Here is a 16,101-nt window from a genome sequence, read left to right as displayed (position 1 = left end):
CAAAGCCTTGCTGAAATTCCTAATCAGTCCCTAACTATCTAAATACTTATATATCCAGTCCATTAGAATATCTTCTAGTAACTTTCCCACCACTGATTTCAGGCTCACTGGGCTATAATTTTCCAGCTTATTTTTAGAGCCTTTCTTAAACAACTGAACAAAATCAGCTATCCTCCCCAGCACCTCATTCGTGGATAAAGATGTTTTAAATATCTCTGCTAGGGCTCCTGCAATTTCTGCACTAGCCTCCTACAGGGTCTGAGGATTTATTCAACCTAACTTGCCTCAAGACAGCAAACCTCTCTTCCATAACCTCATTGCTGCTTTGCCTTACTTCTATAGACTCTATGTCCATCACTAGTAAATAAAGGTAGAAAAAATCCGTTTAAGATCTCCCCCATTTCTTTCAGCTCCATGCATAGATTACCAATCTGATCTTCCAGAGGACCAATTTTGCCTCTTGCAATCCTTTTGCTCTTAACCTATCTGTAGAAGCCGTAGAATTCTCCTTCACCTTATCTGCTCGAGCAACCTCATGCCTTGTCTGCCAAAGCAACCTCATGCTTTCTTTTAGCCCTCCTGATTTACTTCATAAAAATTCTCTTGTATTTCTTATACTCAAGTATCTCACTTGCTCCTACCGGCCTATACCTGCTATGCGTCTCCTTTTTCTTAACCAGGGCCTCAATATCTCTCAGAAATCAAGGTTCCCTAAACCTGTTATCCTCGCCTTTTAATCTGATGGGAACATACAAACTCTGTATTCTCAGAATTTATCTTTTGAAGGCCTCCCATTTACCAAGTATACCTTAGTCAGAAAATAACCTATCCAACCCACACTTGCCAGTGCCTTTCTAATACCATCAAGATTGGCCTTTCTCCAATTTAGAATCTTAGCTCAAGGACCAGACTTAGCCTTTTCCATAATTGCCTTGAAACTAATGGCATTATGACCACTGGATGCAAAGTATTCCCCTACAAATATCTGTCATCTGCCCTATCTCATTCCCCAATGGGTGATCTAGTATCACACCCTCTGTAGTTGGGACTTCTATGTACTGATTAAGGAAATTTTCCTGAACACATTTAACAAACTCTTTCCCATCCAGCCCTTTTACAGTAAGGGAGTCCCAGTGAATCTGTGGAAAGTTAAAATCACCTACAATCACATCCTCAAGATTCTTGCAGTAGTCTATGATTTCTCCACAAGTTTGCTTCTCAAAATCCCGAGAACTGCTGGACAGTTAGAAAGTTGAGGATGTGCCATGTTGGTGCAAAAGTGTGATAGCCCAGCAGAATCCTCGTTAATTTAATTCAAATGGTGCATTTCACTGTACGTTTTGACATACATGTAACAAATAATGTTAACCTATCTTTGTAATATAGAAACATGCAGTTTAAATGGCTCTGCACCCTTAGTAATTACAGGATTGATTCTTTGGCATATTAATTATTATTAATCATTAATCAATTCCTGAAAGATCGCTGCAGAAGGTTGACTTTGCTGTAACCCCTCTGAGATTCACCTCGATGTTATCAGCGTACTTTCATGTTGTTGTAAGTAAAAATCTTTGTTAATTAATGCTAATTGAGGTTAAAACAGCAAAAGCAGATTGACGAATTGCAGTACCTTGGATCATATTAATTCAGTGTGAAATGCTTCTGTTTCCCAAAGCTTTGAGTTGATGTGAACTTTTTTTTTGTTTCAGGGGAGAACAGATTTTCTCACAGGACAGAGGCTGGTATTGACTTGTCACTGTCAAACAGATCCCTTAGTCAACCAACCCCACTCCACCTGGGGCTTGTTACACAGAGCTTCAGCCAAGATCAAAACAGCAGTGCCAAGCCTCTCACTATGGCTCCAGATGCTAATGGTAACTATGGGGCTTCCAAGCCCCTTATGGGAATTTCCTCTTACCTCTCGCGATCTAAGGAATTTATCAATGGCAGACCACAACAGGCAGTTTCGGGAGACAAAAAGGTTCACAGTTTTTCTGAAGCTTGCATCACTTCAGCATTGGATGCCTGTGGAAGAAACAAGGGCAGGCAAGATGAATGGCAGAAAATAGAACATGCTGTCTCAGTGGAGGGTAAGTGAAATCAGAGGTGGATTACGCCATCTCATGGTCTCTCTCATGCCCTTGCTAACTTCAGATAGCTCTCGATGAATGCACATAGCACTGGAGGAACCCAGCGGGTCATATGGAGAGAAATGGACGGTCAACATTTTGGGTTGTGACCCTTCATTTGGACCATTTGAGGAGTCTTGTCCAAATGAAAGTCCTTAACCTGAAACATTGATTGCCCATTCCCCTCCATAGATGCTGCCCAACCTGCTGAGTTCCTCCAGCAATTTGTCTGTTGCTCCAGATTTCAGCATCTCCATTGTGACTCCCAACTAATTCTTCTGTTTGTAGCTCTCTTTAGCAGGGTTAAGTTTGAGTAGAAAGTCCTTAAAATCCTGTTTAAATTGTGAGTTTTTTTACTTATTCCTCTTTTTCAAGCTTTCGGGGCCTAGCCAGAGAGGTTGTACTTCTTGTCTTCCCTGGAGTCTAATTCCTATTGTACATCTCACAGAATGACTAACCACCCTTCAACCACTGTTATTGTTCATCGTGATTGCTCTTTGTTTCTTGTCCCCTGTTGCAAATTGTATAAATATTGTGGTCAATGAGATGCAGTAGCCATGTGCCACCAATAGCCTTAACAACCCTGGGTGAACAGAGTGAATCGAAAGATCCGAGCTTTTGGTTGTCATCTGGTGAGCCACATTTGAATCAGCTGTCAATCCCCACAAAAAGTCATCTGTTGCTCAACAGACAGTGGCCAGGATATATTTATATTTTTTTATTTAGAGATAATGCAGAACAGGCCCTTCTGGCCCAATGAGCCACAATGCCTAGCAACCCACCTCTTTAACCCTAGCCTATTCAAGGGATAGTTTACAATGACCAATTAACCAACTGAATGGTATGTCTTCGGAATGTGGGAGGAAACCAGAGCACTTGGAGAGAACCCATGCATTCATGGGAAGGACGTTCAAACTCCTTACAGATGCATGGGTTTTCTCCAAGTGCTCTGGTTTCCTCCTTACAAATGGTGTTGGAATTGCACTCTGATGAATATTGTCACACTAACTATTGTACTGTAGATGGTCTATACTTGTGGCTGCACCCAAGCATAAGTCAAAGCAGTGGTCAGGTAGGGTATTAGTGTTCATCTGGACACAAACACTATAATTTAGTATTTATTGCTGAGGGAGCAATGCTTCAGGCGAAGCATATTTGAACTTTTATAGCAAGTTTTGAGATTGATGAAGTATGGCTTGTGCCATTTATCAAATAAAGGCAATATTTTTAAGCCTTTCCACAGAGAAAATGCCTTGGAATAAATGGCAGAGAACCTTTGGCCCAAGGTTTTTAATCATCGACACACCTCTACTATCAGACAGAACACAGCCTGGAAGAAGGGGCAGTCTTGTCAAAAGGCCACTGGCTTCCTTTATAAGGAGGTAGTCTCGGAGATTTAATGGGAGTCGTAAAAACTAAGAGCCAGACTAGTCCTCTATTTTGGTCACAAGATGGTGAGTTGGGTAATGTTCCTTACAGCTGCTGCCCTAGCTTTCAGTGATGACAAACCAAGGCAGAAGGTATCTTCTTTCTCCTAACTATAGGACTTGGGGTATGGGCCCAGCTGTTGTTGGCAGAATTTCAAATAGTAATGAGGAGGTGAGCAGGAGTGAGGTAGATCAGCCGGATGAACAGTATTGTAACAACAACCTTGCACTCAACATCAGTAAGACCAAGGAATTGATTGTGGACTTCAGGAAAGAGAAATTGAAGGGTCACACACCAGTCCTCATTGTGGGATCAGCAGTGGTAAGGGTGACCTGTTTCAAGAAGGCACAACAGTGCCTGTTTTTAATTAGGAGTTTGAGGAGACTTGGTATGTCAGCAAAGATATTCACAAATTTCCACAGATAGATGGTGGAGAGCATTCCATGGTTGCATCACTACATGGTGTGGAGAGGCCACTGCACAGGATCAGGAAAAGCTGCAGAAAATTGTAAATTCAACCAACTCTATCATGGGCACTAGCCTCCCCAGCATCGAGGAAACTTGCAAAAAAGTGATACCTCAAAAAGGTGGCATCCATCATTAAGGAGTCCATCACCCACTTCATGCTCTCTTCTCACTGCTACTACCAAGGAAGAGATACAGGGATCTGAAGCCACACACCCAACACTTTAGGAATAGCTTCTTCCCCTCTGAATGGACACTGATCCCATGAATATTAGCTCATTAGTTTTGTTTCTTTTTGCTTTTTGCACTAATTATTTAATTTTTTAATATATCTATTCCTTTTTGTAATCTATAGTTTATTTAGTGTGTATTGCAATGTATTGCTGCCACAAAATGACATATTTCACGACATAAGCCAGTAATACTAGACCTGATTCTGACATTGCTCAAAATAGACATAATGGTGGGGATCTCTGGAAGAAATTGAGCAGAGCTGCCAATTTTTCAGCCTCATCTTTAGCATCTTGTGTTGGATTCTACAGTCACTGAGGGTGGGGTGGAATTGGAATTAGTTTATTATTGCCACAGATACCAAGGTGCAGTGAAACTCTTGTCTTGCATACTATTCATACAGGTCAATTCACTGCAACAGTGCATTGGGGTATTTAAAGTGTAACAGCCACAGAGAAAGTACATTACAGATAGTCAACAAGGTGGAAGTTATAACAAGGTAGATTGCTATTTCAAGAGTCCATCTTATTGCACTGGAGAACCACTCAATAGTCTTATAGCAGTGGGGTCGAAGCTGTCCTTGGGCCTGAAGTTACATGCTTTCAGGCTTTTGTATATCTGCCTGATGGGAGAGGGGAGAGAAGAGAAAGTTCAGAACGTTTGGGGTCTTTGATTATTCTGGCTGCTTTACTGAGGCAGACAGAGCTCGAGGAGGGGAGCTTGATTTCCATGATGTGCTGAGCTGTGTCCACAATCACTGCACTTTATTGTAGTCTTAGACAAAACAATTGTGAGAGCAAACTGTGATGCATCCAGATAGGATGCTTTCTGTGGTGCATTGATAAAAATTGCTAAAGGTCTTCTTGCAATTTCCTCCTTCACTATTTAATTGTCCATCATACCTTATGGTCGGATGTAGTCGGACTGTAGCCCATCAACCTGATCTAGTGATTGTGGGAGGGCTTTGTTGCTTCATGTTCGTGAATATGTGTTGTTAGCTTTCACTGGATACAGCCACATGATCCTGCTCCTGGCATGCCCTGTTGCACCTCTCATTGACCTGGGGTTTACTGCCTAGCTGGATTGTAACCTCAGAGTGAGGCAAAAGCCAGGCCTTGAGGTTGCAGATTGTGGGCTATGCACTTTTGCTATCACTGATGCTCTATAGTGTCTAGAAACTGGGTGTCTACCCAGTCGGATACACTAATCATGCCATACAGCGTGCTGGAGGGTGTTTTAATGCAGCACGTTGTCTCCATAAGGACTGTGACCAGCCTCACTAATCTGCATTTGACAGATTTATCTGCCATAAGGACACTAGTGAGGAAAAGACCAAGTAAATTTAGCCCCTCTTGGTGTAAACACATCCTTAAGGCTTAGCTGTCTCAGTTAGGGTGAGGGAATTACCAAGCCTCTCTTGGTGTCGAAGACCGAAGGTGCCACAACCAGGATATTTTCTATTCTGTAGCTACTTACAGTATATTTTCCTCAACATGAAGGAGTACTGATTCCTCAACTGAGGAAGGATGGTCAAAGTTCAAAGCTAAATTTATTACCACGGTGCATACATGGCCACACAAACAACCCTGACGTTCTTTTTCCTGCAACATACTCAGTAAATCTATAGAACGGTAACTGTAAATAGGATCAATGAACAAATTGTGCAAATGCAAATATAAATAAATAGCAATAAATAACAAGAGCATGAAATATCAAGATATAGAGTCCTTAAAGAAAGTGGCAATCAGGTTTCCTTGCTGATTTTTGACTTGACGTTCTAGTCCTAGTGGGGTCTACAGTCACTATTGAGAAGTTCTTTGGCCACACCGTTCTGATAGTTTTGGATAGCATTACCAAGTTCTGGTGAAACAGAGATGCCAGGATTTGCAGTGGAAGTGTCAGAGATTTTGACTGAGGGATTGATTTTATGCATGTGGCTCTGTCAGACTTTTGTTTAATGAGTGTGTGCTTCAACATTGCCAATTTAGTCTTGAATGTCCACAATAAAGGCCTCATTTATCTCACCAAGGATAGTAATCTGGAATAACTTTGCTGTTGGCAAATGTGCTGCCTGGACCAGTGTTAGATGGCCTGTCTGGGTTTATTCTTTTTGAATATTTTGGGTTTCATACATCTGAAAGTCGTAGCCAGTTAAGAGTGCGTATGGGCAAATTTCCTTCCCTTCTCATCTGGATGTTAGTGAACCAGACACATCCTGTAGTGTCACGGTTTTCCTGGTAGGTTTAAGTAACTTGGCAGGAGCCTGGGAACCTGTATCAGAAAGGAGAAGATCTGAGCTGTAAAGAGCTAACAGGGGCTTGGGCAGAGGTATATTTGGAAGGCAAAATGGAGAAGACAGTAGTGCAGGGCAACAAAGGAGGGTGAGGATAATGAGAGCATATCAGGGAGGGGCAGGACGTATCAGAATGCACTGGCATGTAGAGTCTGGGTGAGGGGAAGTTATCAAGTAAAACGAAGGTTCCTTATTTCATTATGTATAGCATTTGAAATGAGTAGATGGTTTGATGGACTGAGGAGAATTAAATGTGTACTCAGTGGCCACTTTATTAGATACAGTAGCCGCTGTGGGGATTTCTGTATGTTCATGCTCTTTTGTTGCAATAGCCTGTCTACTTCAAAGTTCAACATGTGCGTTCTGAGATGCTCTTCTGCACACCACTGTTGTAATACAGGGTTATTTGTGTTTCTGTCACCAGTCTCGCCATTCTCCTTTGACCAATGTCATTAACAAGGTAATTTTACCCTCAGAACTGCCATTCACTGGATTTTTTTTTGTATTTTGCAATATCTATGATACTCAAACTACCCTGTCTGATACCAATAATCATTCCACGTCCAAAGTCACTTTGATCACACTTAATCCCCATTCTAAAGATTGTCCTGAACATCTTGACCATCTCTGTATGCTTTTATGGATTGAGTTGCTGCCACATGATTGGCTGATTAGATATTTGCAATAATGAAAGGATACCTAATAAAGTGGCCACTGAGTGAATATGATGATATGACCTCTACAGAAGTGTGGCTGCAACATAAACAAGACTTGCTGCATATTTAGGAGTATTTGGTGCTTCAGAAGGACAGACAGGAACATGAGATGGGGTTGCTCAGTCAATAAAGGGTGCAGTGGTGAGAAATTCTATTGGTCCAGAAGCTCAAGATACAGTGAGGCTACAAAATATGATCAGGGATCAGTCCCAAATGATCAGGGAGTCATGCTATTTGAAACACTAAAAGGAAGGCATGCAGATACAAATGCTGACTAGGAAGGTTAATGGAATATTAGCCTTTTTTGCAAGGGCTGTAGTGCATAAATATAAATCAAAATCACAGGGAACTGGTGGGACAGCATCTGAAGTATGTCTTATGGTTTAATCTTCAGATGTGAGGGAGGATATACCTGCATTTCACAAATTGATTCCTGGGATAAAGAAGAGATTGAATGAAGAGAGCCTGAGGTAGTTGTGCCTTGTCTCACTGGAGCTTAGAGCAATGAGAGATGATTGTATTGAAGCCTAAGATATTGGGGGGGGGGGGGGTTGAGAAGATTTCCCCCTAAGAACAGCTGTTGGAAGTTGCCCCCTTCTCAGATCTGTGAGCACTGTAGCTGCACACTCCAGGCTGACGTACCGTAGATGAAATCCTGGAGGGATTATGGAGATGGTGATTAGGTAGGAATGTGGATGATAGTAAAGGATCTGCCACAGCTCGTGGAAAAGTTATGTATAGTTGGATATTCATGGGTGGTTGGTAGAGAAAGGGACATGAGGTGAGGTTATCAGGGCTATCAATCATAGCTCATGAAAGGTTGTGTTATGAATGACTGACTCCCATTTCCAGTCCATGCTGTTAATGGAAGGCAGTGTATCAGATAGAATACATGCAACACACTTCAAATGCTGGAGGAACTCAGTGGTAGCAGCTATGGAGAGGAATAAAGAGTTGATGTTCAGGCCAAGACCCTTCATCAGAATGTGTACTCCTTTCCCTCCCCCACTTTCTTATTCTGTATTCTTCCCTCTTCCTTTCCATTCCTGATGATATTGACTCCATTCTTCTCCATATATGCTGCTTGACCTGCTGATTCACTCCAGCATTTTGTGTGTGCTGCTCCAGATTCCAGCATCTGCAGAATCTCTTGTGTTTTTGAACGCATGGGACCCACACCTCAAGGTTCAACCAGGTTTCTTCCCCATTGCTATCAGGTTCCTGAAATGACTTGAAAAAGCCTAACCCTATAGTATGATATTTTTATTCCTCTCAACTTCCATGAACACTGTGTCTATTTTGTTTATTTTGCCATGTAAGTTATAGATGTATAATTTATGTTAACTGATGTTTATAATGTACTGTGTTGCTGCTGCAGAAAGCTCATTGACATTGCGTATTCATGCCTGTGACAATAAGCTTGTAACTTGGAACCTGGATGTGCAAAATGTGAGAAGGTGCACTGCATTATGATAAATGAAGAGAATACAAGATCCTTGGTGAGGCTGATAAAAAAAGAGTAAGATACATTGTGATAGAGGAGGACATTTCTGACTTAATTGCAAACAAAATCAAAAAGCTCGATATTTATCTGCAACTTGTCCAGAATCTGCCCCAACAACAGGTGTAATTAATCCACACTGACATTGCATTTGCTATCAGAACAGTGTTAATGGTCCTTGATAGATTGCCTCTGGGGCTCTGACTTGTTGGTGCATATAATATTATTAACTATTGCTTAGTATTTAATACAATTAGATCTTCACCACAAAAACTTTGATTGACCTTACCACGGAAACTGTCCAACTTTGCAACCAGCATCACAATTAGGAACCATATAACATATGTTGTGAAATTTGTTAACATAACAGCAGTAGTGCAGTAAAATACATGATAAATCTAGACAAAAATGAATCAATTACAGTGAGTATATAAAGTGTCTATGTATGTATGTGTGTGAATTCAGTATAACCATATAACCATATAAAAATCACAGCACAGAAACAGGCCATCTCGGCTCTCCTAGTCCGTGCTGAACTTTTAATCTCACCTAGTCCCACCTATCCGCACTCAGCCCATAACCCTCTACTCCTTTCCTGTCCATATACCTATCCAATTTTACCTTAAATGACACAACTGAACTGGCCTCTACTACTTCTACAGGAAGCTCATTCCACACAGCTATCACTCTCTGAGTAAAGAAATACCCCCTCATGTTTCCCTTAAACTTTTGCCCCCTAACTCTCAAATCATGTCCTCTCGTTTGAATCTCCCCTACTCTCAATGGAAACAGCCTATTCACGTCAACTCTATCTATCCCTCTCAAAATTTTAAATACCTCGATCAAATCCCCCCTCAACCTTCTACTCTCTAATGAATAGAGACCTAACTTGTTCAACCTTTCTCTGTAACTTAAGTGCTGAAACCCAGGTAACATCCTAGTAAATCGTCTCTGCACTCTCTCTAATTTGTTGATATCTTTCCTATAATTCAGTGACAAGAACTGTACACAATATTCCAAATGTGGCCTTACCAATGCCTTGTACAATTTTAACATTACATCCCAACTTCTGTACTTAATGCTCTGATTTATAAAGGCCAGCGTTCCAAAAGCCTTCTTCACCACCCTACTGACATGAGACTCCACCTTCAGGGAACAATGCACTGTTATTCCTAGATCTCTCTGTTCCACTGCATTCCTCAATGCCCTACCATTTACCCTGTATGTTCTATTTGGATTATTCCTGCCAAAATGTAGAACCTCACACTTCTCAGCATTAAACTCCATCTGCCAACATTCAGCCCATTCTTCTGACCGGCATAAATCTCCCTGCAAGCTTTGAAAACCCACCTCATTATCCACAACACCTCTTACCTTAGTATCATCGGCATACTTACTAATCCAATTTACCACCCCATCATCCAGATCATTTATGTATATTACAAACAACATTGGGCCCAAAACAGATCCCTGAGGCACCCCGCTAGTCACTGGCCTCCATCCCGATAAACAATTATCCACCACTACTCTCTGGCATCTCTCATCTAGCCACTGTTGAATCCATTTTATTACTCCAGCATTAATACCTAATGACTGAACCTTCTTAACTAACCTTCCATGTGGAACTAATAGTTAAATTAAATAGTGCAGACATAGAAGTAATAAAAAAGGAGAGGTGGGGTTCATGTTTTCAATGTCCATTTAGAAATTGGATGGCAGAGGGGAAGAAGCTGTCCCTGATCGCTGCATGTGTGTCTTCAGGCTCCTGTACTTCCTTCCTGGTGGTAACAATGAGAGGAGGGCTCGTCTTGGGTGATGGGGGTCCTTAATAATGGACGCCACCTTTCTGAGCCACCATTCCTTGAAGAGGTCTTGGATGCTATGGAGTCTAGTAACCATGATGGCACTGACTAAATTTACAAGTTTCTACAACTCATTCTGATCTTGTGCAGTAGCCTCCCCCCCCCCCACCCCATTACCAGACAGAGATGCAGCCTGTTTGAATGCTCTGTATGATACACTTGCAGAAGTTTTTGAGTGTTTTAGGTGACAAGCCAAATCTCCTTAAACTCCTAATGAAATATAGACACTGACTTACCTTCATTATAGCTGCATCAATATGTTGGGACCAGGTTAGATCCTCAGAGGTATTGACACCCAGGAACTTGAAATTGCTCAATCTCTGCACTAGCAACTGCCCTGGTACTAGAGAACCAAGTTCTCTTGTGACAGTATGCATTTGAAGGCATACCTCTACCTTGTCATCTTCTCCATCCTCAATATGGCCTCCTGTAGATTGTTGTGACATATGAATTAGGAGACAAAGTAGGACATGCAGCCCTTCGACATTTTTCTAACATACAATAAGCTCAATGACTGATCTGATTCTTACCTGATCTTCCCACTCCTGTCTTTCTGTTGTAGGTTTTCCATTAAAGATAAGCAGTCATTGGGAAAATCTTGTTTTATGCACTTGTTATATCTGAAATAATTTTTCAACTAGTTTCTTTGTCTCCAAAATCAAAATAGAATGAGTACAGCACAGAAAGAGACAACTTGGCCCATTGGGTTTAGGCTGGCTCCTAACTGAATTTCACCAATCTAAATATCCTCTTCTTACTGACAACCCTGCAATCTATTCTATCTCTCATGCCTATCCAGTTCATTTATCAAGACACAGATCTGACTCCACCTGCATCATTCTTACAGACAGTAAGCTCCAGTTGATATCAACTACCTGTGCAGTTCTTTTGATTCTCACATTCCTCATTTAAATCTGGCCCTCTTCGAGAATATTTAGCTTTATCTAAACATATGATTTTGCACAACTGCATCAAATCTCTTCACGATCTTTGTTTCCAAAACAAGCTCAACATTTCCTTGCAGCTATCATTCCTGGATTCAGGATGATAATGAATTTCTGTACTCTCTCTGGGATCTTCACTCCCTTCCTAAAGTAAGACAATCAGAGATGGAGTCTTCAGAGCATCCATTTGACGGCCTCATGGGTCATAGATGGTTTCTCCTTAGCAAAACATTTATCCACGTATCTCTCTGTATTACACGTCCAGGGTGTTTAAGTGTTGTGACATGAATTTCCTGTTATATTTCACTGTCATATTTCATTTTGATAGGAATAGCATAAATTCATATGGCAGTGTAATACTGTAATTGAACATTCAAATGAAAAACATTCAAATGACAATACAATGGTGCAGCTGGTAGTGCTGATGCCTCACAGCTCCTGTGACCCAGTAAACCCCAATAAAAGCATCAAACTTCATTTCCTTTTTACAAAGCTATTTGATTTTTCATCATTAATCTAACTCTTCTCCGTGTCCTGCTGCGGTGTTCTTGATAAGTGTTTGAAGTTTACTGACTGTAGTTTCCTGCATGTGCTGCTTTCTAATCTCATTGTAGCTTTACAAACTCTGGAGAAATTGGGGAACCTCAACATCAGCTATCTCACCAACCAATTCTTTTTGGATCCCAAAATAGAGGTAATCAGAACAGTTACTCGTCAGCTGCGAACCAAAGTTTATTCAGCCAGTACAATTTGACAGATAACTTTCTACCAGCATCAACATCGTCATCTGTATATGGAATTTCCATGAAACTGGTGCAAAGTAATAATTCCCAGAGAATGTTGCAAAGGTTATGTTGGTCAATAGTTAGCACCTGGTTCAGTTCGTATATCTCAGAAGGACATACGTACTTTGAGTACGTATGTCCATCTGAGATTTGTGAATTGGTCTAGAGGTTCTGAAACACTCAGTCTTATCTAGATATGAGAAGCATTAGACGTTCCTGAGCATCAACATGTCTGAGAATCTGCTCTGGGTCTAACACATTGATGCAGTCACAAAGAAAGCACATAAGCGGCTCTACTTCATTAGCAATTTGAAGAGATGTCACCAACGAACCCTACAAAGTTCTATAAGTGCATGGAGAAGAGTATTTCAAAGATGAGAAAATCTGCCGATGCTGGAAATCCAAAACAACAAAATGCTGGAGGAACTCAGCAAGTCAGGCAGCATCAATGGATAAGAGTAAATGTTTCAGGCTGAGACCCTACATCAGGACTGAAAGGGAAGGAGAAGGAGTCAGACCAAAGAGGTGGGGGGGAGGGGAAGAAGCGGCACAAGGCAACAGCTGATAGGTGAAACTGGAAGAGGGGAGGGGTGAAGTAAAAAGCTGCAAAGTTATTGGCGAAAGAGATAAAGGGCAGGAGAATGGAGTGGACAGAAGACCATGGAAGAAAGGGTATCGGGAAGGAGCACCAGAGGCAGATAAGGAGATAAGGTGAGAGAGGGAAACAGGAATAGGGAATGGTGAAGGAGGGGTGCAATTACTGGAAATTTGAGAAATCTATGTTCATGCCATTAGGTTGGAGGACACCCAGTTGGAATATAAGATGTTGCTCCTCCAACCTGAGTGTGGTCTCCTTGTGGCAGTAGAAGAGGCCATAGATTGACATTTTGGAATGGGAATGGGAAGTAGAATTGAAATTGCTGGGGCCAACATGACTTGAAGGGCCGTAAGGGCTTGATCTGAGCTGTGTCGCTAAAATAAACAAAAAATAAAAATAAATTCTTTGTTGTATATAAAGCTTCTGCTAAACTTGTTTAAGATGAGGTGTATGAAGGTTGGTGTCCAAAGATGTCCACTCGTTGTACAACTGCAAAGTTTGACATGCATTGGATTGAAGTTTCTCCTGTAATACCATGAGCTCTTACTTTTTCAAAGCGGCCTTTTGTGCAGCACCTTGTCAAATTCCTCTGAAAATCCAAGTATACAACATCCACGGACTCTCCTTTGTCTATCCTGTTTGTTATTTCCTCAAAGAATTCCAACAGATTATCAGGCAAAATTTCTCCTGCTGAACTTGGTCTGTTTTATCACGTGCCTTCAAGTACCCTGAAAGTTCACCTTTGATAGTGGAATCCAACATCTTCCCAACCACTGAAGTCAGACTCACTGGCCTATAATTTCCTTTCTTCTTCCTTCTGAAAGAGTGGAGTGACATTTGCAAATTTCCAGTCCTCTAGAACCATACTTACTGAGTTCATCTACCATTTCTCTGTGTCACCACTTCTGGCTGCTCACCCACCACCCCCCCCCTCCTTAAAATGCTGTGGACCTGATCTGGGAGAGAACATACCATCCAGGTGTCACTTTCACGTCAATAGAATCTCCTGTCTGCTCCTCCAACTATGAGATATCCTATCATTACTACACTCCTCTTCTCATCCCTTGCTTTCTGAGCTACAGAGCCAGGGAGTAGGTTGCTGTGGCATCCCCCTGGTAGGCCATTCCCCCTCAACAGTATCCAAAGTAGTATAGTTATTATTGAGGAGAACAGCCACAGGGGCACGCTGCACTGTCTGCCTATTCCCTTTCTCTCTCCTGACAGTCATCCAGCTACCTGCCTCCTGCAACCTAAAGGTAACAACCTCCATAAAGCTCCTATCTATCACTTGCTCATTCATCCGTATGAGTTGAATGGCATTAGGGTGAAGCCCACACACATCCAATTTTCAGAAAAGGATAAATATGGTCAAAATAGACTCAATTACTTGGAGTAGGAAAGGAGATAACTTCTTGTAAATAGCAAATCTCTAAGAGCTGAGATTCAGTTTGTGGAAGTGCCTCAGTCAGAGAGTTATGGATTTAAATGTTATTTGAGATTTGATTATAAATTCCAGGCTGATGTTCCAGGACTAAAGAGAATGAAGTGGGATGTTTCTTTATGACAAGCTGATCTTTAGTGTAGACATCTCAACTGCTGTGGAGAGGATGGTTACTCTTGCTCTAACAATTAAATTAAAAATGATTATTAAATGCTGAATAAGACTATCCTTTAACTTGGATCATTACATTTGCAATCGTTAAGCTCCTTTCCTCCCAGAATGCTATTTAATTTCTTGCTGGACACTTCAGTTTGATTAATAGTCAGTAGCCTGCAGTCAGTCTAAGTGCTTTACTTTGAGAGATAATGTATCCCAACTATGTTGGAACTCTGAAGGACAAGGAATAAACTGAGATACACCATATGAATCAAAACAACTAATTTAATATACTAAACAAACTGTAGTTGAGAAATCTTAGCAGATGTAGATTAGTCCATTTGTCTTCTAATGTTTACACCAAACTAGCACAAAAAGAATACAGACAATACTTCAGGAATCCTTTCTATATTTTTCAGAGAGCTTTTGTGCCGTGCTGTTATAATGGTGGTTAGGTCTACTCCCAATGGTTTATTGTATGCCATCCCTCCACTAACTCTCCCACCCACCAGTTACTGCACTATTATTAACAGCTTTGTGGTGTTCTATAAAGCTCTCGTGCTCACAGAAGTGTCCAGGAGATTAATCTTTTATTCTTTATAAGTAACTTTCTTAAGCACTCAATAAAAAAGTGAAATAAAGAACTTTACACAAAAATAGAGACTCAGATGTCATATTTTAATAATCAGCTGATTTACTTATGTGTATAAGCCCACTCAACCCATTAGATCCATGCTAACTCCCGGCAGAAAAATCCATTCATCCCATTCCCCATCTCCTATTTCCCTGTAGTTTTGCAACTCAATCTGTCCACTGACTCCCATTTAACCACTTATCTGTACTAAGGAATAATACACAGCAGGCAGTTAACCCATCAGTCAGAGCTGAGGTAACAGTCCAAATGATTGAGAACATATACAACAGCAATTCAGTTCTTGGGGCTAGCAAAGTTGTTAAGCAATAATTTTGACTTGGACCATTGTTAAATACTCCAGCACACCTCATTATTTCAACTCCATCTATTTTCAGCAAAAAGGGGTTGCAAATTTATTAAGTTCCTTTAAATTCTCTGATTATTTTAGAGAAATACAGAAAAGATGCCCTCTTTGGAAGAAATTTGAATCACAAATGGCATCTTCTAAAGATCGATATTTAATCTACTTGACAGTTTTTTCATTTTAGTGCTCCAAGCTGGTAACTATGCTGTACTCTCAGTGAAAATCCTAGGCCAATGTAATCCCTATTTATTGTTGTTCACCACAAATCATCTAGGTGCCTTGGTGTAGATAGGGGATGAGGCCTAGTCTTTTTTATCTGTGTTGGACTGGCCATATCCACTACTTTTTGTAGGCTTTCCTGTTCAAGGGCATTGGTTTTTCCATACCAGGCTATGATGCAACCAACCAATATGGTCTCCACTGCTACTTTAAAGAAGTTTTGTCATGCTGAATAATGACATGCTGAATCTTTGCGAACGTCAATATAAGTAGAGGCAGTGCTGAGCTTTCTATGTAATGGCATTTACTGAACGTGCTGGAGCCAGGCCAGATCC

General features: G+C 41.0%; 1 protein-coding gene across 7 annotated transcripts in view; it reads left to right on the top strand.

Moving 5' to 3' along the window:
* LOC132378980 (tyrosine-protein phosphatase non-receptor type 13-like) overlaps positions 1 to 16,101 on the top strand; it is a 411,889-nt gene that overhangs the window by 142,220 nt on the left and 253,568 nt on the right. For 6 of the 7 annotated variants that reach the window (XR_009507250.1, XR_009507249.1, XR_009507251.1 and 3 more), the window contains exon 7: positions 1,710 to 2,090. Coding sequence is in view for 4 of the 7 variants with exons in the window: in XM_059946389.1 (XP_059802372.1) it covers positions 1,710 to 2,090 (381 nt within the window). In the remaining 3 variants the exon portion in view is untranslated. The remainder of the gene's footprint in view (positions 1 to 1,709; positions 2,091 to 16,101) is intronic. The other variant, XM_059946390.1, reaches the window with a different exon arrangement.

This window comes from Hypanus sabinus, chromosome 21, assembly GCF_030144855.1.
Source record: "Hypanus sabinus isolate sHypSab1 chromosome 21, sHypSab1.hap1, whole genome shotgun sequence".
In the NCBI taxonomy this organism is placed as follows: Eukaryota; Metazoa; Chordata; class Chondrichthyes; order Myliobatiformes; family Dasyatidae; genus Hypanus; species Hypanus sabinus.
The sequence above is the reverse complement of the archived record's forward strand: the minus strand, read 5'-3'. Positions and strand labels throughout refer to the sequence as shown.